General features: G+C 52.8%; 1 protein-coding gene across 9 annotated transcripts in view; it reads left to right on the top strand.

Moving 5' to 3' along the window:
- The window catches only part of SGSM1 (small G protein signaling modulator 1), a 37,930-nt gene extending 17,000 nt beyond the window's left edge, over positions 1 to 20,930 (top strand). Inside the window, exons 7-27 of one of the 9 annotated variants that reach the window (XM_068653568.1) lie at positions 140 to 285; positions 771 to 902; positions 1,060 to 1,184; positions 2,186 to 2,248; positions 2,863 to 2,930; positions 3,363 to 3,526; positions 3,722 to 3,851; positions 4,928 to 5,107; positions 6,016 to 6,154; positions 6,513 to 6,577; positions 6,979 to 7,124; positions 7,438 to 7,566; positions 7,996 to 8,178; positions 9,962 to 10,033; positions 10,805 to 11,389; positions 11,570 to 11,694; positions 12,921 to 13,003; positions 13,255 to 13,364; positions 13,634 to 13,730; positions 14,151 to 14,318; positions 14,800 to 20,930. In XM_068653568.1, coding sequence (XP_068509669.1) covers positions 140 to 285; positions 771 to 902; positions 1,060 to 1,184; positions 2,186 to 2,248; positions 2,863 to 2,930; positions 3,363 to 3,526; positions 3,722 to 3,851; positions 4,928 to 5,107; positions 6,016 to 6,154; positions 6,513 to 6,577; positions 6,979 to 7,124; positions 7,438 to 7,566; positions 7,996 to 8,178; positions 9,962 to 10,033; positions 10,805 to 11,389; positions 11,570 to 11,694; positions 12,921 to 13,003; positions 13,255 to 13,364; positions 13,634 to 13,730; positions 14,151 to 14,318; positions 14,800 to 14,888 — 2,999 coding nt within the window. In that variant the 3' untranslated portion in view covers positions 14,889 to 20,930. Of the gene's footprint in view, positions 1 to 139; positions 286 to 755; positions 903 to 1,059; positions 1,185 to 2,185; positions 2,249 to 2,862; positions 2,931 to 3,362; positions 3,527 to 3,721; positions 3,852 to 4,927; positions 5,108 to 6,015; positions 6,155 to 6,512; positions 6,578 to 6,978; positions 7,125 to 7,437; positions 7,567 to 7,995; positions 8,179 to 9,961; positions 10,034 to 10,804; positions 11,390 to 11,569; positions 11,695 to 12,920; positions 13,004 to 13,254; positions 13,365 to 13,633; positions 13,731 to 14,150; positions 14,319 to 14,799 lie in introns of all 9 variants that reach the window. The other 8 variants (XM_068653567.1, XM_068653566.1, XM_068653573.1 and 5 more) reach the window with 8 other exon arrangements.
- The last annotated feature ends 1,068 nt before the right edge of the window (positions 20,931 to 21,998 follow it).

Here is a 21,998-nt window from a genome sequence, read left to right as displayed (position 1 = left end):
TTCTGAGTTCTTTGCTGCTGTTACACGGTGCAGCAACATGTGCTGAGCCTGGCGCTTGCTGCCTGCAGTCCCACTGCTCCTGCTCTGGGATCCTGAGAGCTGGCCATGCTCACTGTCTGTGCTTTTCCTCTCTGTGCAGTGGGTCCCTGTGCACTGGAGTACACCAAGATGAAGACAGCCGACCACTTCTGGACAGACCCCTCGGCCGATGAGCTGGTCCAGAGGCACCGGATCCACAGCTCGCACTGCCGGCAGGACTCGCCCACCAAGCGCCCGGCGCTCTGTGTGAGTGGGGGCAGGCTGGGAGGGGGGCAGCTCCTCGCAGCGCTCACCAAGGGTCTGGAGTTCCCCTTGTTTGAAAAGGGCTGTGAAGCCCTCGGGTAAGAGAAGGTAGAAAAGTGAGGATACTTCACGTCTTCAAGCCAGAAGTGCTGGGAACGTGGGCATGGAGACTCTGAGTGTGCTGGACCAGTGTGGCACCGCATCCCTAAAGGGTCTCTGCTGTTTAGGAACAGCGTGTATGGACTAAAAGTGAAGGCAGCTGAAGTCTGCTCAGTTTATTGCAAACAAAGCACACTCCTGGGGCTTCTGTAAGTACAGAATCAAGCTTGGACAGAGCCAGGGATCCTCTTAGAGGACACAAAGGAGTAGAGGTTTCTAGTACTGAGCTTTTTAAGTATATGTGAGGAGGAAATGAGCTTTGAAGTGATGCTATCAGAAAGCAGAAGGTGTCCATGCTCACCTCACGTTTGTAGGTGGATCTCTTCCAGATTCAGAAAAGGCATTCAAGCGGCAGTATGGATGACCGGCCATCGCTGTCTGCCAGGGACTACGTGGAGTCGCTGCACCAGAATTCCCGGGCCACGCTCCTGTATGGCAAAAACAATGTCCTGGTGCAGCCAGTAAGTACCTGCTGGGACATTTGGGCTGTGTTGTGGTCCAGGACTGTGCTGTGGGGCATGCATCAGCCCTGGGTAGCAGGAAGTGGTGCTGCTTGCTTCTGATGTCTTCCAGGCTGCTCTCAGCAGCTCACTCTCTCCTCACCTTTATTTCCTAAAGCGAGACGACATGGAGGCGATCCCGGGATACCTGTCCCTTCACCAGACTGCTGACATCATGGCATTGAAGTGGACTCCCAACCAGCTGATGAATGGCTCCGTGGGGGATCTGGACTACGAGAAGAGGTGACTGGCTCCCAGTGCGTGCTCACGCAGGGCAGAGGGGAGGCAAACATTCCTGTGGGTTCGGAGGTGGTATCTGGCATCCAGTGCCATCAGCGAGCTTTCCCATTGACACTACAGAGCTGAACAGCTCTGAGTTTGTATCAGAGGAAGGGAGAGGGAGGCTGCAGCAGCTGGTGGGAGATGCTGTGGTGTAGCCATCTATGCTGGAAGATTTCAGCAAGGGAACTGGAGAGGGTGCTTGTTCTGAAAGGTGCAAAGTGGGGGGATTTATTGCTCTCAGTGATCTTCTCAGAGGGTTGCCCTCTCTACACGTGGAACAGTGCTGCTAGGCTTGTCATCAGTATTACATTGTTATTATGGTTAAGCTGGGAAAGCAAGGAGCCCATAAACAGGGGAGGATATCCGCAGAGAGAGAATGTGAGCAGTTCCCAGATATCACCACCTCAGTAACAGTGGGTTCCATTTCGTAGTGCTATCTCAGCACACTCTGCAGCTGGTCCTATGTGCAGGTGATCAAAGTCCCTCTAATTTAATGGAGTTCTTGGAGTTCGTTCCTCTAATGGGACTGAAGTTTGCTTAGGAGTCGACTGTTCAGCAGGGTGTTTTGCCATGCCCCTTTGTCTGGGATTGCCTTATGGGCTGCTGGCATTTCTCTCCGTAGCTGCAATCCTTTTAACAAACTACTGAGTCATGCCAGGTCCTAATTTGCCTGAGGGAAAAAACAAAGCAAACAAAATCCCCATCCATCAGCAAATAGTCCAGGAAAACTGGAACATTTAGCACACCATTCCTTTGGCCTATGACAAAGATCATCTTCAAAAAAACTTGCTGTCAGTTTTGCTTATTCTCAATTTTAGTTTTTTGGGTTTTGTTTACCTGTGTTCTTTTTCATTTCCCCTCTCTTCTTGGCTCCTGGGCCATTCCATTATGCCTGTACCCTCCCCCTAAAATGCTATTCTCATCTCACCACTACTTTTCTGAGTTCTTGACTTGGGCATTAGCCTAAGCTCTAAAACTTCCCAGTGTCAAGATGTGACCAAGGAAGAGAGGAGTCGGATGACAAAGTAAGTACGAACCTACAGGGAGTGACTTCTGTGCACCCCTTCCCATCCTCAGCTGGCTTTTTATGAGCCATTTTGCGATGCCTTCATTTTAAGCACTATTTTTGTAAAGTGGCAGATGTGCTGCTCAGAAACTGGAAATTTGCTTTGTTGGAAAGCAATAGGAAGGTGTTAAATACTGACACCCTCATAGAGCAGTCCTCTTGCAGAAATGAAACCCAGGGTGAGGCCTCGTGTCTGCTGGGGTGATCCCCAGCTCCCTCCTGGGGTCTGTGTCACCCCCAGTCCCATCCTGACCAGCATCTCTCCCAGCACGTCACTGATTTGCTCGGCCATCTGGCGGTGTCTTTGCTGAGGGAGTGCAGCCCCAGAACAGAAGCAGTGCAAACCACATCTGTTCTCAGCTCTGAAGTAACACAGATTGCCGGGGTTTATTTCCCCCTCCAGTAGAAGGGACAGTAACTGGTTCTGGAGGGATGCTGTCATTACTCTGGCTGGCCTTGTGGGGCTTCAGCCTTTCCGTAGCTTCCCTTGGTGTCAGGACAGCTGGAGGGGAGCTGATGTGAAGCAGAGCCTGGTGCACCCCAGAACTTCAGGACTTCCTCTCTCTGTTCCAGCGTGTACTGGGACTATGCCATGACTATTCGCCTGGAGGAGATCGTCTATTTGCACTGCCACCAGCAAGGTAAGGCCAGGCTGGGGGCTGCTGGAGGGGAGGGTGTTACCCTGACACTGGCATGGTTGGATCTCTGGGGTGTGCCTGTATGGGGATGGGATGTTGTGATTCAGCTCTAGGGCGGATTTCCAGAGCTCTGGGTGGTCACTGCTATGTGACTGCATCTAGGAAATCCTTTAAACCAGCTCCTGGCTGTGGTGTTGGCTGCAGAGAGCTCCCTGTGGAGCACTGCTCTGTGGTTTTAGGGGTGCAGTTTACCAGGCATGCGTTCTCCAGGGCCCCAGACTCACAATGGATTTATGAAAGAATCCAAACAAGGGAGAAAATCTGTTTAGCATGCCAGAAAAACAATTCCCTAAGCTTTTTGCCTGCCCTCTGCATCTTTGTCTGGTAATGTTTGATGTGTGTGTGTCTTCTCTCTGCTGTCACTGCTGCTAATAGTAGACAGCGGCGGAACGGTTGTCTTGGTGAGCCAGGATGGGATCCAGAGGCCTCCGCTGCGGTTCCCCAAAGGAGGGCACTTGCTGCAGTTCCTGTCCTGCCTGGAGAATGGCCTCCTGCCCCACGGGCAGCTGGACCCACCCCTCTGGTCACAACGGGGAAAGGTAGGCAGCACGGCGGGGGCAGATGGCACTGTGTGCATAAATAAGGCTACGTCTTCTTCTTGTAGTCAAAGCCTTAATCCAAAGGCCTGCTCCATCACAGGGAATGTGCAGATGTTGTCCAGGCTGACCAAGCACGTGCTCTTGCTGGGCAGGGCTTTGGTGGGGCCGTTGTGAAGAGCAGGTTTTGTTCACCAGGGGAAGGTGTTTCCCAAGCTGAGGAAGCGAAGTCCCCAGGGCTCCTCCGAGTCTGCATCCGACAAGGAAGATGACGAAGCCACAGATTATGTTTTCAGAATAATCTACCCAGGGACGCAGTCTGAATTCGGTAAGTGTGTTGGCAGAGACCGTTTCAGGTGGCTGTTACTGGTGTGTGAGTGACCAGGGACACGGCACTGATGGGCACACTGCAAATGGTGCCTGGGAGTGGTTCCAGAGGAACAGGCTTTGCTATAACAGTGCTGCCTCTTACTAAACATCGTTTGTTTTTTATCTCTCACTTGCCATCGAAAACTTCATTTCCGCAACCGCAGAACAGGCCTTGAGTGCCTGTGTGGTTGGAAAACTGCACATTATTTCAGTAGCAAGCTTCCCTTTGGTCGTGTCCCTTGGTATTCTTCCTCTTGCTATCACCAGGCCAACTCAGCAGGTTCTGTATTAAATCCAGCTATAGCCTGCAGTCAGCACTGCTCGGCAGCACAAAGCGCAGGTAGCAGGAGTCCTTGCTGGGTATTACCAGGTTTGACCCACATATTTTCACCTCCTACCACTCAGGGCAGGGAGACAATGCTACTGGATTCACCAAACCAGAGATCTCTCTTGATATCCATTTGTGAATGATCAGAGCAATGTCCTTGGCTGAAGTGCCTGCACATTTCTCTTTGTTCTTCTGTGGGACACCAAGAACACTTCTTTGACCTCTGGAAGCATTGCAGATGGCTTTGTAAAGGGGCAAACCAGGAGTGTAATAGAAAACTCATAGCATGCTTCTGAAAAGCTATGAAATCTGATCAAAAACCTGTTCCTATACTTTTGAGGCTAGAAGGGGGACAATTATATCTCCTGTGACTCCTCCATAGCATCACTAAAGATTATACTTGGTTCTCTCTGCCTTTAGCTGACTAACACAGCCCAGTGAGTCAGATAAAAATCTGATTGAGGCCAAAATAGCTGAGGGGAGACGCTCCTTTCTGTAGCTTCCTTTTGATCTACCCCTTAAAATTCTGCACTGGGGGCCAAATTTGCTGTTAAATGAATTGCTGCAATCTCTTCAGCTGGCGTCATCGCAGTCTGTGCAGTTTCTATAGATTTTCCCAAAGGGGGGTGGAACTGCAGCGGTTCGTTCTCTACAGATTCTTCCTTCCCCCATTCATTTGTGCCCTTGTCCCGTCTCTGTGTCTCTAGTTACCATTAATGGTAATTTTCACCCATTCCTTGCGTCTGTGATCTCCATCTCTGCTGGGAGAAGGAAGACTGCACGGACTCCGGCTGCAGGCAGGATGGTGGTGATCCACAAACGGTCTCCGAATCTCTCCACCGCATCCCGACCCCGGCTTGTGGCTCTGCGGGCCACTCGGCATCAGTGTAATGCAGCTGTCATTTGTCTGGTACACGTGCTTGCCTTTGTTGTCACTTGACAATTCCTGCAAAGGTGTCTGCCACTGACCCATCAGCACCTGCTCGGTATGAGGGAAAGGGAAGGAAGGGGCTCCTAATGAGAACACTTCAGCATTTTTCTTACCAGTATCAGCAGTTATTCAGTCTCACAAGCAGGTAGGGTTAGTGAGATCTGATTTAATTTCCAAGGAAGACCCAACAAGATTTTTCTTCGTTAATCATTGTCTGCATCCCACATTTCACCTTCATCGTGTCGGCCTTTTCCTAGAGAGGCCCAAGACCGAAGGGCAGTGCAATAGCACTTCTGAGTTTAAGCAGGGATTTAGCAAATGACAACAAGAATTGCTGCTTGTTCCTGCTGCCCCTCTCAACGTCTGCATCAAAGTCTGCCCTGTCTTGTGATTTGGATGTTTTCATATTTCCCTGAAGCTTGGATGAGATCCTGGTGTTTGAGATGGGGGCTTTTCCTTTCCAGTGATTTACTCTTCCTGGGACAATGGTTGTTTTCAATCACGTTTTTAGTTAGTTTTGTGACAGTCTGTTGCAGCGCCTTGTCTCCAGTCTTTCTGGATTGGGTGTTTGTTTTCTGCCTCAGTCAGCACTCAGTGATTTGAGATGAGCTTGCTGAAGGCACTGCAGTTAATTAGCAGATGATTTTTATGCTCTCTCATCAATGCTCTGTTACCTTTCCTTTCTCCAGCGCTCATCGGTGCTGGTGCTGTGATCAGCTGGTGTTAGGTCCTACCTGGTTGCCGGTGTCTCCTTGGAAAGAGTGCGGGGTGCTGCATTTGCTGATCAAAACTCCCCTCTGTCCATCTCCTGTGGCCCACCTGGCTGGGGGGCAGTGGCTGATGCTCCTCTCTGCCCTCTTACAGTGCCCCAGGACCTGATGGACGCGCAGGGTGCTGGCCTGCCTCCCATGTGGCAACCCAACACCCGCAAGTCCTCCTGCTCCTCCTGCTCTCAGAGTGGCTCCTCTGACGGGGGGCCGTCCAACGGCTGCAGCCATGAAAGGTACGACAGCTCCACTGCTGCCTGCTTGGAGAAATACAGGTGAGGTAAAACAGGCCTGCAGCTGAGAGCCCCACTGAGCTGGGTGGATGGCCAAACTAGAGCAGCTGTGGCACGATGGTGTCTCCAGCCTCGCCATGTCCAGGGACCATTTACATCTGCTGGGGGGCACGTCCAGGCTGAAGTGAGGCTTGTCTCTCAGCTGTTCTGTGTCCTGACAGCAAGAATTGCTGCTCCCAAGCTGAGCAGAGGTCCTCTGGCGCATCTGTAAAAGCAAAGCTTGCACAGTTAGATCAAAGCCGAGACACTTGAGGGCATGGGAGCATTTCTGTGCTCACATCCAGTGTGTTTCTATTGACAGAGCTCCACTGAAGCTCCTGTGTGACAATATGAAGTACCAGATCCTCTCCCGGGCTTTCTATGGCTGTGAGTACTTGTCACATCCACGATGCCTTGAGATGTGTGATGGGCAAGGGATAAGGTCCTGGGCTCAGGGCTAGAAGTGGTGCAGAAACAACAGGATAGTGGTTAGGGGGACTGGATCCATTTGTTGCATGCAGGGCCCCAGGAACACTTGCTCAGGACTGGCAGCAGCCAGATGAACTCTGTTCTGAGTTTCAGGCTTCAGCCCAGCAAGCAGCAGTGTTGGTGGGTACAGGACAGTGAGATGCCAGCTGGTCCTGCTATGCTCCCTGCTTTGCTGCTTAGGCTGGCTGTGGCTTGAGAGGATCTCCTCCAGGGACCAGACTGATCAGAGCTGTCCCCAGCACTTTGCCCTTGTGACTCCCCGAGTTCCCCAGATGAGCTTTTGCTTCTGTCTGACGCAGGGCTGGCCTATTGCAGACACCTCTCCACGGTGCGAACCCACCTCTCGGCCCTGGTTAACCACAACATCGTGTCTCCTGACGTGCCCTGCAACGCTAGCTCGGGACTGACTGTGGACATATGGCAGAAGTACCTGGAGGACAGCACGGTAGGAACAGCACTGTTCGGACACTCTTCTGGGGCACAGAGGCACAGCAGTGACCTTGGGTAATTTTGGTGGGACGCTTTCTGGGCATAGAGAGCCAACATTTCCCCAAATGTCCATCTGCAGGGGCCGCTGGCTGAACTTAACTCCAGGTGGAGATGTGAGAGAGCATCTGTAGAGGATGAGTGTGTGGGTGGTGGGGGTCTGGCAGCACTCCGGGTACTGGAAGGTGCTGTGGCCAGGCTGGGCTGGCACTGCCAGCCGATGGGCTGCAGTCCCGGCTGTTTGTGCACGCTGACTTGGATCCTTCCCACAGAGCTATGAGGACCAGGAGCTGCTGCGGCTGATCTACTACGGTGGGATCCAGCACGAGATCAGGAAGGCTGTCTGGCCCTTCCTCTTGGGCCACTATCAGTTTGGGATGACAGAAGCAGAAAGGAAAGAGGTCGGTATGAGCATGGCATTGGTGTACCCTGGACATTTCCCAGCTCACAGTGTTCTGGAGTCCACATTGGCCATTCTGTCCCCTTTGTACCATAGCTGTACTTAGGAAGAGGGAGAAGGGCCAGATAAGCAGGAATTGATAGGACCAAGCTTGATGTTACCCTGTGCAGCTGCTGGTTGCTTACGTCAGAGAGCGCCCTGAGTGCCTCTGGAAGGCAGGAAGGAGGCAGACGATCATTTTTCCATCCTAATTTTTGTGAGGTTTCCTGGGTCAGGCAGTGCAGGAGATGAGGTGATTTCATGTCCCGTTGAGCCATAGCTAATGCAAGTGTGCACTTGGCTCCCCTGTGCAGGGGGGTGGAGGAGGCACGTTTTTTTGGGCCCTTTAGGAAAGCTGCTCAAAGACCTTGTTTGTGTCTCACCGCTGCAGGCCGATGACCAGATCCGCACGTGCTACGAGCACACCATGGCGGAGTGGCTGGGCTGCGAGGCCATCGTCCGCCAGAGGGAGAAGGAGTCGCACGCCGCAGCCCTGGCCAAGTGCTCCTCTGGGGCCAGCCTGGACTCCCACATTCAGAGGATGATGCACAGAGATTCCACCATCAGCAACGAGGTGAGGGCGTGGGGGCTCAGGGAGGGCTGTCCCCACGCAGGGACGTGGGCGCCGTGTCAGCCTGTGCTGCAGGGAGAAACGGGGAGAAACGGGGACAGTTCTTGCTTGTCCTCCTTCCCGGACCTCTTCCTGCCTCCGTGCCTTGCTACTCGCAGTCTGTGCAGGTGGGATTGAAGCTTTTTTATCTGTTCTCTTTCATCTGCTCTTTCAGAGCGTTTAGAAGTTGGAGAGGGCACCTCCCGCAGTGTGACCCCAGTTTCCATGCTGCGTTGGGCTGCACTGACTCAGAGGGTTTGACTGAAGTCTGAGAGGTCTCTTAGAGGTGTGAGGAGTTGGTTTCGCTTAGGTTCTTCCATTTCCGTGCCCACAGCTCTGTGCTTGGGAGCCATCACCCAGCGTGGGGTGCTGGGCACGTGGTTCCTAGCAGGGAGCAGGCTCTGGTGGGGGCAGCAGCTCCACATCCAGACACTGCCTGGTCCCGGGAAGCCTCCCTGGGTATTTCTGGAAAACAAAGATATTCATAACCCAGTTTGCAATCCAGGAGCACATCAGGATCAGGCCCATGGAAGTCAGTGTTGGAGTAGGGGCAGGAGGAAGACGATGTTTTTGGTGCCATGGGGCTGTGAAATGAGCCCGTGGGCTTTTACCTGCTCTTTGCCATCAGCACAGTGGGGAGGGCGAGCCAGAGCTGGGCTGCACAGGAGCGGAGGTGACACAGGCGAGGAGAAGCGGGCTGCTCGGTCGTAGCTGTGTGAATCATTCCCCTCCCTGCAGCATCTCTGCTGTTTTGTGTTCCTGTTTTGTATTCGCTGCCTGGTCGGGGAACATGCGCTGGCAGAGTTAATACATGCAAAGTTTCACCCTTTTCCCATCTTAACCTGAAATTTCCTGTTATAAAATGCTCCCATGGTGATGGAGGAAAACTGTCGCCCTTCCTCTCTCCAGCGGAGCCCTGCCCAGCAAACACCCACAATGCTAGGGTGGGGACAGCTCCTGCTGCCGCTCTGAAAGTGCTGTGTTTTCTGAAAACCCTATTGTTTCTGCGTGATGTAATTGCAGTGCTCCCTGCATCCAGCTTTGCGTGCAGCGGGAGCAGCTGCAGGCTCTCGTGCCGTGATAAGCCCTGCACAGGGGCGGCTCAGATAGCAGGGAGGACTCGCTCTGATATGACGGCTCGCTGCTCAGAGGGAACCCCCGAGGCACGGCACCCAACTGGCTGCTGCAAAGCCCCTTCTGTGCCTCAGCTGTATGGTGCTGCTGGCTTTTAGAGGCGCTGCCTTGACACAGCCTGGCTTAAAGCATCAATGCTTGTCCTTTAAGAAAAGGAAAAAAACATTAATATGCTTAGAGGGATTGTTTTATAGCCTGTGACTTCATCGTTTATGTAAACTAAGATGGGGTGAGTCGCTTTGCTGCCAAATTAGGACTGAAATTAGTAGAAATTTGCACTCTGGGGAGACAGCGTGACCTCTCTGAAGGCTACAAGAAAGCAGCTCATTTCATACCCAAACAAACAGTGTTTGAACAACTGAATTGGCCCGGGACTTTGTTTGTTTATCATCTCCAGTGGTAAATGTCAGCGGCAGGCTGAGGGAGGGTGCTGCTCTGAGTGACAAACCAGCACAGCAGAGCTGATGTGACGTGACTGTGTTTTGTGGGTCAAATAGGAGAATTTATTGGATGCATTTTCCACTTTGTATACAGATGTGCCCACCTCTGAGCGTGCCCCCGCTGCAGACACCGTGCTCTTTGCCTTTTCAGTGGCCTTTTCTCTCTCTTGCAGTCCTCGCAGAGCTGCAGCTCCGGCCGACAGAATCACGCCCGGCTGCAGAGCGACTCCAGCTCCAGCACGCAGGTGAGCGGCGGCGCTTTGTCCTCTCCTGCCTGTTCACACTGGCTGCCCTACTGCACGAGGCTCTCTCCCCTGCCTTGGGCTGCTTGCTTGCCAGAATTGGCTTCTGTCAAACAGAGCTGTAGTTGGAGGAAGTACATGACTCACAAACCTGTCTCTGGAGTCACTAAGGTCAGGGCTGGGCACTGCTGGCGGTGTTTAATATTCACCTGCCCGCTCTGCCCGGGCTCGAAGGATCAACCCACACGTGGCCTTCACACATGAGGGCCTTTGGCTGCTCCATATGGTAGCAACCACGTGCTTAATCAACCCCTTCAAATGGCATCCTGCCCGATGTATTGTGCTGAGTAAAGCGTAGTCCTTTGGAGCATGGACTGTGCATTTTGGAGCATTAGCCAGTGACCATGCCTTCGGGTCCTCTGAGCCTTTCTGCACTGGTTGCTTACACGAGCCCTGCACAGACCGTGAATGTGGTCTGCTGTGGTGTGCACCACACCTTGCTTGGGGAGCAAGGTGCCTCGCTGTGGGGTTGTGGGCTCTCGGGTGCTTGCTGGCTTCCCACGATGGGGCTGGAGCACTAATGAGCAGTAAGAGCAGCTCGCTGCATACTTGGCAGCATTGTCGATGCATTTGGAGCAAGCATCTAGGGGAATGACCTCTTTAGAGCAGATCTTCCTCCCTCCTTGCCATTGGGAACGTGGGTGTTACACCCCCAAGAGCTGTCATGTGCAGAGGGCTTGCTCGCTCTGACGGGGCTCTGCTTGCCCTGTGCAGGTGTTTGAGTCGGTGGACGAGGTGGAACAGACCGAAGCAGATGCTCAGCTGGAAGATGGAAAACAAAGCAAGATCCCCAACGGGAACGTTCCCAACGGCACGTGTTCGCCTGATTCTGGCCATCCCTCTTCCCAGAACTTCTCCATTGCGTCGGGATTCTCGGAACGCAGCTTCAGCAACGAGGACAGCGCCCTGGAAACCAACAAGTCCTCAGCCAGCTCGCAGGGGAAGGCTGGTGGGTCCGACACCACGGCCCCGCAGGACCTGGATGGGGCTGTGCAGGAGGAAAAGCTGCAGGGTCAGGACAGCCTGGAGGGTGAATTTCCCAGCGGTGGAAGCCTGGACTTCGTTCCTGTGGGGGAGAGCTCAGCAGGGGTCCTGCGTGGGCGTGATGCCGTGGCCCTGACTGTGGTAGAGAGCTGGGCAGACAGTGAGGCCGAAAAGCAAAGCTTGGTGGAGAGTGAGGACAACCTCTCTGAGGAGCCAGAGATGGAGAGCTTGTACCCGCAGCTGGATTCCCTGGCTGTGACAGATCTGGCCAACAGCGAAGCATCTCCTGTCTCCTCGACGGGTGTCACCTACTCTGTAAGTCTTTGTTTCTTCCCTGAGTGGGTTTTTTGGGAGTCTCTCACCACTTCCCTGTGTTTGCCCTGTGCTAATCCTGCAGCTGCATCAACCCAAACTCTGCCCTGTTGCTCCTTTGCCCTTGCATTTATTTTTAATTTTTATTTGAAAACAAATCAACTTCGCTTTCATTTTGGGCAGCCGGAGCTACTGGACATGTACACGGTGAACCTGCACCGCATTGAGAAGGACGTGCAGCGGTGCGACCGCAACTACTGGTACTTCACCCCCGCCAACCTGGAGAAGCTGCGCAACATCATGTGCAGGTGGGAGCCACGGGGCCCTCCTGCAGGGTGCTGGGGCAGGCTCCTGGCAGGGCTCCCCTGAATTTGTCATCAGACCCAAGCCTCAAACCTTGTTCTGGCTGCTGGGTTTGCCTCCTTGGCTTCCTCCTCCAAATCTCTTTGCACAGAAGCGGGGTCTGGCTGAGGAGGAGCCCACCAGCCCTGCCCCGTGCTGCTTTACCCTGTGCCTGCTGCGTGCCAGGGCTGGGCTGAGGCAGAGGGCTCCCTGGGGCTGCCCGGGTGTGAGCACAGCGTAGCCCAGCTGCTCTTGGAACGTGCCTGGAAAAGTGTTTAACGAGGTCTGGTACTCATGAGCAATACTGAAACAACCCAGTGGTTAGTGCCTACACAGGAGCCCGGGGACAGGAGTACCTGGGTGCCTTTCAAATTCTCCTTGCTTGCCCTGTGACTACGAGGTTGCTGTGTGACATTCACTGACCCCGACCAGCTCCAGCTCAGCAGCTGTGGCTGCTGCAGGGGCAGTGGAGGCTAAAACACCATTACTCATCTTGCAAATATGAGGAGAAGCTGCGATCTCGTTAGAGCTGTCACTTTATCTGGCAGCCGCAGTTGGAGATCTCTGCTGAGACGAGACCTACGATGCAGCAGAATTTGGAAAACTAGCGGGCAGGATGGAAAGGATCGCTTCCTTGTGCCAGCAGCGGGTTGGAGCCCTTTCTGAACACTTTTGACTTGCTACCAAATATGGGAAGATCTGTGCAGGGCCGATCGCTTCCTGGGACGCTGGGTGCAGGGAGGCAAAGCAGGCAGCGCCGTGCAGGGGATGAATCAAGGGGAAGGGTGAGAATGAGAGAGGCAAAGGAACAAACTCCATCGGTCCCTGCCCTTTGCCCAACCTCCTGCACCTTGCTGTGCTCTCTGATTTCCTTTTTCCCTGCTCAGATCTCCAGGCAGCAGACCTTGGCACGGCGTTAATCTCGGGCTGTGCCGTGCGTGGCTTACCTGGAAGTCAGCGCTGGGACTTAATCATTTACAGGCCAGCTGTGGAGCAACGGGGCACGGGCGTGATGGAATAAAGAGGTCTGAAGTGCCCCGATGGCCCCGGCTGTGGGCTGAGGGCAGCTTGTAGGGCACGCCAGCATCACAGGGGTGGAGGCAGGGCACGTGCCAGGGGGCTGTGGCATGGGGCAGGGGCTTAGTCCTGGCCATGGGGAGGGGGCTCACGGCTTTCCTGCCCTCCTTCACAGCTACATCTGGCAGCACATTGAGATTGGCTACGTGCAGGGGATGTGTGACCTGCTGGCCCCTCTCCTGGTCATCCTGGATGATGGTGAGTGGGTGGCTCTGCCCCGCTCTCCAGTGCTGTAGTAGTGGGAGTGCATGGGGGGGATCTGTGGGGTCCCATACCCAATGGGGGGAGCCTTGGGGTGCTTCCAAGGCCTGTCCCTGCCGTGCACCCCTGGCTGTGTGTGTGCAGTGGGGAGGGCTGCTGTGTGTGTGTGTTGCTGGCATGGTCACGTTGGGTGCAGATGCTGCGGTGCCCGTGCAGCAGAGCACCGACTCTCTGTGTTCCCCGTGCAGAGGCTCTGGCTTTCAGCTGTTTCACGGAGCTGATGAAAAGGATGAATCAGAATTTCCCCCACGGGGGAGCCATGGACACCCACTTCGCTAACATGAGGTCCCTGATCCAGGTAGGGCGCCAGCACGGGGCAGCAGCCTCTCAGGGCAGTGAGGAGGAGCTGTTTTTGGGATGGGTGCCTCCGTGGGGCGGGCTGAGAGGAGCTTTCTGTGGCAGGGGGGGCGTAAAGAGAGCCTGGGAGTAACGTGTGGCAGGGCTGCAAGGCAGGGTGAAGCTGGGTGAATGATGGTGCAGGAGGTGAGCAGTGGGAAGGAAGCAGACAGAGGAGTGGTTGGTGCCTCGGGTGTGCACTGATGAGTTTCTTTTTGCTTTTCTTGGCAGATTCTGGACTCTGAGCTCTTCGAGCTGATGCACCAGAATGGTGACTACACTCATTTCTACTTCTGCTACCGATGGTTTCTCCTTGACTTCAAGAGAGGTGTGTGCAGGGAGGGAGGAAGATGAGACCAACGAAGGGGGGTGAAGTCAGGGTCTGCCACGCTTCCACGCTTCTCAGTATGCTCTGCAACTTCAGTTGTTTAACTTCATTTTTTTGCTGTGTGCTCCTGTTTCGCTTTTCCCTGGTAGGTTTGTGGCTGACTTTTCTGTCTAGTTCCAGAACCTGTTACTCCAGAGCTGCTGGTGAGCTTCCAGCAGCTTTATGTCCTGAAATCTGTACCACCTGCTGCAGGCCAGAATATTTGTCTCTGTAGATGGCTGACTTATTCCTTGGAACAGGTTCTTGTGGGAAGAAACCACCAGCGTGTCTTCCCCAGTGCTGCCGTGGATGCTGTGAGTCAGGGTGGTTGTAAGCAGAGGCTGGTGCAGTGACTGCTGCTTTTCTTTCCTCCCTTAACAGAGCTGGTGTACGATGATGTGTTCGCCGTCTGGGAAACCATCTGGGCAGCTGCACACGTTTCCTCCACACACTACGTGCTCTTCATAGCCCTGGCCTTGGTGGAAATGTACCGGGACATAATCTTGGAGAACAACATGGATTTTACAGACATCATCAAATTTTTCAATGGTACGGCTTGTGTTCTGTTGGGCTGAATTTGTGGCACTGCTCAGGTGCAGGCAGTGTGTCTGGCTGTAGGCAGTCACGTCTCGAACACGCTGGTAAATGTTGAACAGAGCAGCATGGTTGTGCTATGCTGGGGCTTGGAACGTGATGTTAAAGAGATCTCCTGCCTCTGAAGGGTTCAGACGATGCCTGGGGGACCATCCTTGGTCACAGCCTGCCTTATCTCTGCTTGAGGGGAGCTGTGAGTGTAGGTGGTGCTTCCTGCAGGTTGTAATCGTGCTGAGATAAGCTCCTTAATGATGGCCCTTCAGAGGCAGGTGTCTGCAAGGGCTGGTGCTTAGGGATTCAGATGTGAGTTCACAGCTCCAGCTGCTGCCTGAAGCTTGGCTGTGAAGCAGAGAGCGGCGAGGCCTGGGGGGGCTCCTCGAGATGCTGGGCTGCTCAGGTATCGCCTCTCTGTGGGCTCCTTCTGTCTGTGTTCCAGAAATGGCCGAGCGGCACAACACCAAGCAGATCCTGAAGCTGGCTCGGGACCTGGTGTACAAAGTCCAGACTTTGATCGAGAACAAGTGAAGGACGTGGAGAAGACGAGGCATCCAGACAAAGAGCCAGGACTCCTCTTCAATGCTTCCTCTCCCTCTCCTTTTTCGTGCCGTGCCGCGCCTGTGGAAGGAAGGCAGTTGGACACAGGCTGCTGTGTAAGCCGCAGGTAGCCCCAGCTCTCCCAGTGCTGTGTGCAGTGGTAGGTCTGGGGGCCCTGGCTCAGATCTTCGCAGCATTCTCCAGTGACTTAACCAAAGATCTGTACAATCACATTTTATTGCTAAAGACTTCTTTGGAAGCAGGACCGGGCAGTGGCTTCCTTGCCTTGCTGCAGCGGAGGTGCGGCGCGTGGGTTACCACCACGGCCGCAGAGGCAGCTGCCAGCAGCATCCCAGGTCGGAGCTGGGGGGCTGGGAGAGCTGGGCTGCCAGCCCCCTGGGGGGCTCCCTTTGTTGGGAGGAAATCGAGCTGCTTCCTTCGGCAGCCCTTACCATGGCAGGGGGAAGCTGGGCAGCCCTGCAGGCCCAGGCAGGGCAGGGATGCTGCCAGTACTTGGTTTCTTACATGTGTTCTGAGGCTCTGCCAGTAACAGAGGGACTTGGATCACAGAAACTACTCTTCTTTTGGTCTTGTCCCTCAATGCATAGCATTTCCTGTAGTGTTTTTAGGGCTCCGTTCTCTCCTTGGGATTTTTACATTGTTTGTTACTACAGTATCTGAGCACACAAGAGTTTTGTTTGGGAATGGATTTTCGGAAGAGCTCCAAGGTCAGCATTGGGTTTCTCTTTCAAAATCCAGCCTCTGTAACACACTCTGAACACTGAAAAATCTGGTCCTAGCCTCATCTGGGAGCTCTAGTCTTGAGGTTTTTGTACCTGCCTTACTCTAGCTGCTTGTGTTAGCAGTCTGGTCTCCTGATCGTTCTTCTGCAACCCGTGTTAGGGGAGAGCACCTTGGAAGGCAAGTCAGAGCTCCTGGCTTAAGTGACTGTCCTGACTTTTCCCTCTGAAGGTGCCTGTCTCTTCCTCTGGTAATCAAAAGACCAGCTGCTTACATCCAAACAGTGCAAACAATCCCTTGGTGCCTGCAGGTTTTCTGTGTGCTTACGGGGCTGGTTGCAAAGCCCTCTAAGTCCACTGAAAGTCTCCTGTTAGGTCCTGGTGGGCTGCTTTTACCTGCGAAGGACCAAATAGGCCAAGGTCCCTGAGTGGTCTTTGCTTTCGGAAGATGCACTTCTGTGGCCACTTTTCCTGCAGCGGCCCTCCAGCATTGCACCCCTGGAGCACGCTGCATGAAGTGCCTCTCCAGCACTACCAGCGTGAGAGCTGAGCTGCTGTGCCGTGCTGTGGCTGTGTTAGGGAGGGTTTGGATTCATTTTTCAACTCAGGTAATTTAAAATAAAAGGAAAAGGAGAAGTGTGGGTTAGTGGCAGGCCCGGTTCAGCCAGAGGGAGATTCGCCATGGCCACAGAAAGCTGCCCTGAAGGTGTGCTTTCAGCAGCAGGGAAAATGCTGGTCTGTGGCTCTCTTTAAGGGTACTTTCTCTCAAGTTTTGCTGCAAAAATCTGTGTTCCCCCTCCATGCAATGTGTGATGTGTGCGTGCTGTCCTCCTCCCCTCTGCAGGATAAGGGCCTGCTCTCCTCTCGCCGATGGAGCGCTGCTCGCCAGCAGGGCAGAGGGGCCCTGCCCTGCCCTTCCCTTCCCTTCCGTGGGACGCCTGTCCGTGCTGCTGTACTCTGTATTTACTTGTGGCGTGTTAGATGTTGCTTGAACAGAAAAGAAACAAAGCTGCAGAAGAGAAAACCTGCTTCAGAAGTTCTGCAGTGTGCGGTGAAGCAGTGTGAGTAAGTCAGCTACTCCTTCTGCAGCGCTGGGACGCGGGGCTCCCAGCTATCAAAGTAGGGAACGGTGCATCCCAACATCTGCAGGGAACGGGGCTGCAGCAGGGGGTGAGTGATGGGGAGCCTTTCATTTCTTACAAGGCCAACAGGCAAAAGGTGTTACCAGCAGTCTAGGTAGGAAATGATTTGAAGAAGTTTTCTACATGAAACCTCCAAAGAGTGCTTGGTCTGCAGTCTGCGGTAGCACAGGAAACAAAAGCATTTGAGCTGTGAATCTGCACGTTTCTGTGTGATTCTCTCCTTTTTCCATAAAGTGGGCAGCTCGTGCCCTCCCTGCCAGCCTGTTCCTGCTCTGTCTAGGTCTTGGGGCAGGCAAACATCTGCCTGCGTAACCTCTTCCAAAGGGGAAGGGAAAGTGCTCTGCCCTTCCCTCTCAGAGGGACGAGCACCAATGGGTTAGCTAAAACACAGTCCTAACAAGCAACATCGCTGACACTTTTATCTTTTAAGCTTCTGTTTTTCTTTTCTTGGTTTTTAAACAAAAACAGCCAAGAAAATCTGCACAATATTTGCTGTCTGTATTAACTGAGAGTGTCTTTGGGCCGCTCAATAGCAGTGTTTTTTGAATAACTTCTGGGGGGGAAAAAAGTATTTATTTATTGATTGTACATTACTGTGTGTCCTTGTATACTGGAGTACGTGAGTGTGCGTTGTTATGCAAACGGAGATATCTCTTTTCAATGTTGCAAACATATCTTGTAAATGTTTACCAGAAAATTGTGTCTATATATAGTATATATATATACAGTATAGAGAGAAATATGTGAATTAAGCGGGTTATTTTTTGAGGGGGGGAGAAGAAATCTATTGCTTCAAGGACCGTGTGGTTTCTCTAGCACCCGTTCCATGATGTGCCAATCTGTCCCTGCCCCGTGCTGGGCCACGTGTGCTGCACGGCAGCAGGAGGCTCGGAGCAGAACCGTCGTGACCTCAGCTCGGCTTGATTTTAGTTCTGACTTTAAAACTGTGGAAAAAAAGGAAAAAAGGAGTGTGGAGGGGGAAGCTTTGTTCCAGCACAGCGCTGAGTGGGGTCCACGTGGGCAGAGCCCTGCCCAAGCTGTGCGGGGTTTTGTGCTGGCCCTGGGTCAGTTTAGGATTATATTCTGTGCCCGGCTCTCCTGCAGCTAGGTCTGACCTTCTGGGCTCAGTTTTGAGCGTCAGGACCCACAGCTTCTCCCCACAGCAGCTCTGCCCTTGGTGACCCCCCTGGCAGGAGGCTGTCCCACCAGGAGCTTTGTTTTTTTTGTGGAGGTGTGCACCGAAGGGCTTGAGCACCAGGAGCTGGGCCTCGAGGTCTGTTCCAAGGTTAAAAGTGACCAAGATCTAAGGAAAGGCTCTTGCTGTCCACCTGGTCACAGGACTCAGCCTCTGCCACCCTGCCCCTCTGCTTGGTGCCATGAGATAAAGCCTTGCTCTGCCCCGTGCAGCGCGGCTGTGCAGCCAGAGGTTTCCTGCTCGTGCTGGGGGAGAAGCCTGCCCATATAGAGTAATCTTGTCCGGCTCCAGGAGAGGGAATGCTTCATCCTCGCAGCCCTGCAGCTGCGATTCACCCCTTGTGAGCTCTGCGGGACCGGGGCCCGAGCTGCTCGCTGCCTGGCTCCGCACCGCTGGCATCTCCCTGCTCCTTCACGCCCCTGTGCTGGAGCTGCTCAGCTCTCCGATCCTCTCAGATTGTCTCGGTGTGTTTAAACGCCGGCAGGGTTTGAATCCCAGCCCTGCTTTTCCCCGAGGGAGTCACTGATGGATCCTTGCTGCATTTGAGCTTTCTGCTGGTGCAAGCTGCCAAATAACTCCCGGTACCCATCTCTTTCAGTGTTGCTAATGTGAACACCTTACAAGTTGTCTTTGTTCCTAAATGTGTGATTTTTATAGGAGTTTTTCTTACCGTGTTGGCTCTCTGAATTGCTTAGGTACTGACACTTTTCATGAAGATGGAGAGGGGTTTTTGCCTGGGACCTTCCTGCTGCCACCCTGTGCTGCTCTCATCCAGCCCCTTTCTGAACATCCCTGAACACAGCCAGACACAGCTCGTGTTGTAACCAGAGCCAGCAACACGCGTGCAGGTATCAGCAACGCTTCTCACTGATAAATAAAAAACATATCACGAGGAGTGACTGCTCTTGATGTGGTCACTTGGAATCGTAGTTCTGCTCTGGGCAAGCTGTGAGCCCGTGCCTAAATCCCCCCTTGGAGACAGACACAAGCCTTGCGGCAGGCTTGTGGCCAGGAACAAATGTATGGGATGAGGTTCTTCTTACTCTTTCTTCCTTATTACGTTTATTTGTTTTTAAAAATCTGGATGGGTAGTTTGCCTTTCTTCCCCCATTTCTTTTGAGTAGTTGGCTAAGTCTCTGCACTGGGAGCTGCTGTGGCACACAGTCCTCAAAACAGATTCGGGACCAGTTCTAGGTTCTCATCGTGTAAGCTTGCTTTAAAAAACACCTTCCACTATTCTAAACGGCCGCTCTGTGCCGGGGCACTGCTGGCTCGTGGTGGCCTCTGAGCCCGTTCCTCAGTGGGACCACGGTGATTGTCATTTCATCAAACACTTGTCAACTCCATTTGGGACTTTTCACTTCTGGGCACATTTTCTGTATTTTAGTATTGCGTGAGCACAAATTGGAAGTGAAAGAGCACAATTTACAGATGAAGTGACAATTTCCAGCAGTAGGGCCATGCCATAACTCACCAAAACGACTTCTCAGATTCCTTATAAGCATTTCGGACACCCTGAAGTAGATAAAATGCCACTTACTGTTGTGTGCTGCTTCAGGCACTCAAATGATCTTTGCTCAAGGTCATTATCCTCATGGCCTGCTGTGAAGTAAACACACATTGCTGATTAATATTGCTGATTAAGGCACCTGAGGTCTTGGTGAGCTGCACTCACCTCATTTATGCTTATGGTGGCCATGGGCCAACGCCACGATCGTTTTGGTGCCGTAGCCACGCTTTCCTACAGCTTGGAGTGCTTGGATTTCTTCTGAACTTTGAATCTTGAATTTCCTGGAGAATGTCTGCCGGTGGAATAGCCATATCCTTCTTTCAATATCCTTCTAGGTTTAGTTTACCAATAAGCTTATTCAACCTTAAATTCCGGCTCAGTAGTTGAGCAACTTCCTCTTAAAAACTGATCTTGCACACGGAGGCCGAGCAGGGAGCACGGTGGTGGAGCTGTGGGTGATGCCACGTGGAGCCAGACCCCAAGCGGGCCCCGGGGGCTCTGCAGCCCGCTCCCCCTCATCAGAGACCCCAACACCCGCTCCCTGCACGGGGCTGGCTGTGGATGGCCACTGCAGCGGGAGGGGTCGGATGGGGGCTGCTTCCCATCAACTTCTTTGTAGGAATGGGAAAATGCTCAACAGAGAAACTCCTGGGTAAAAAGCTCCACTTATCAGGGTGGGTTTTTTATTTGTTTGTTTTTCATAAATCAATGCTAAAGTTTGAACTATGCACAAGATCTCTGAAAGTCCCTGGAATTTTACGAATCGGTGTGGCTTCGCTGCTAGGGAAGGTAAAGAAATAAAAATCCTGACACTGGATACTGAGATACTAAAAATGTCATTTTTGTGAACGTGTAAGCAAATCTACTTAAATTCTCAGAAATTCAGTCTCCTCTTAGAGTACAATTTCCAGGCACCAGGGAAGGAGAAAGCTGTATTTCAGAAACAGAATTAAGTAAAAACTGTTGAAAATCCATCTCAGATGTAACCTTAGACCCACGATTGTCGCTTCCCTCGTGCTAAAATGTGTTTGGAGAGCTGGGCAGGGTGTGCAGGTGCTGTTGGGCCATCACCTGCTGCAGCTGTGGTGGCAGCGCCAGGTAATGAACCGAGCTCTGGGGGACGAGGATTTGCCTCTCAACAGCGGGGTGCTGAATGTATTCGATGTTCTGGTGTTAGACTTTTCTGTTGCCCTACACTGAATTGCTGCTTTTCTATGTTGGATGCCATTTTGGTCTCTGGGAGTTGCTCAGCCTGAGGTGAACGAGCACTATAGCTTTTACTCTATTTGTAGAAGTGCTGCTACTGTTCTTAGATTTGAACTCCACACTGTGGTTTGTTTTTTATTATTTTATTCATGCTTTTTTTTTTTTTTTTTAAATGTAAACCGTTCTTTATCGTTGTTCAGAAAGAAAAAAATTAAAGCTCTATTCTCTATGGTTGATGTATTTTCAGATCAATAAAACCCTGGTTGTTCTTTCTGGCTGTGCAGTCCCTGCTCAGACAGCGGCCGGGGGGTCCCTGATGGAGCCGCGCTGTCGGGATCCGAGCGGCTGCTCCCGAAGGGACGGGGCTGGCGGTGCTGCACCCAAACCATCGGGGCCTGGGGGTACCCTGGGGCTTTTACCCTTGTTTTCAGGACTACCGAGGCTGCAGCTTGGTGCACCTTTGGAGCTGCAGCCCGCATGTCCCTGTTCCACCTTGGTGCCACGTGGCTGCAGCCGCCTGCTGCTCCTGGCCAGAAAACTGCTAGGAAAAGCCACGGCAAAATGGCCCTGGGACAATTTTCAGTCTGGAACAAGCTCCTGTAGTCACTGCTTGTGTGTCAGTAAATGCTCACCGGTGCTCTTAATGAACAGTAATTCCACTTAATCTGCACCAAGCTATTCCTGTGCTCTCTAAGCTGCTGACAAGGAATTTTTCAGTGTAAGAGTTGGAGGCAGGCTGAGGTCTCGCAGAGCGTGCTCCTTCTGTAACCTCCTCCCAGCTCTGGGCTGAGGAGGAGAAGGCACGGCCGTGCCTCCTGTCCGCAGCAGCATGGAAAATGGCCTTGGACTTCACCTCCCAAGCTTGTCTTGGTGTTTGCCAGCTCTATCGTGGGACCTTTAAACTGGAGGACAAGTGCCCGTGGGTCCTTGCTGGTGCATGGGGCTGGTGCTGTCTCCCCATGCTCCCAGCAGGTCTGCGTGTTTCAAACAGCCCCAACCAAGTTTAAATGCACTTCTAAAAATGGGATAGACGAGAACACAAGATCAGGTGCTTGCTCCAGATTCCTGCCTTTACATACTTATGAGAAGAGGCTTAATTAAATAAAACCTGGTATTTAATTAATCCTTAATATGTTTGCTTCTTGGGGCATGTTTGCTCTAATGGCACAGCACCAGTTTTTAGTGCAGGCTGAATTGATTGCCGGTGAATTCACAGCGAAGAACTTCAAAAGGCTGATGAAGACGCTCCCCAAACATGCATAGCTCGGAAAATGTCAGGGTGGGATTCCACCAGCCCTTATGAATGTG

This window comes from Anas acuta, chromosome 17 (genome assembly GCF_963932015.1).
Source record: "Anas acuta chromosome 17, bAnaAcu1.1, whole genome shotgun sequence".
NCBI lineage: Eukaryota > Metazoa > Chordata > Aves > Anseriformes > Anatidae > Anas > Anas acuta.
Note: the sequence above shows the minus strand (reverse complement) of the source record. Positions and strands in the feature narration are given on the sequence as shown.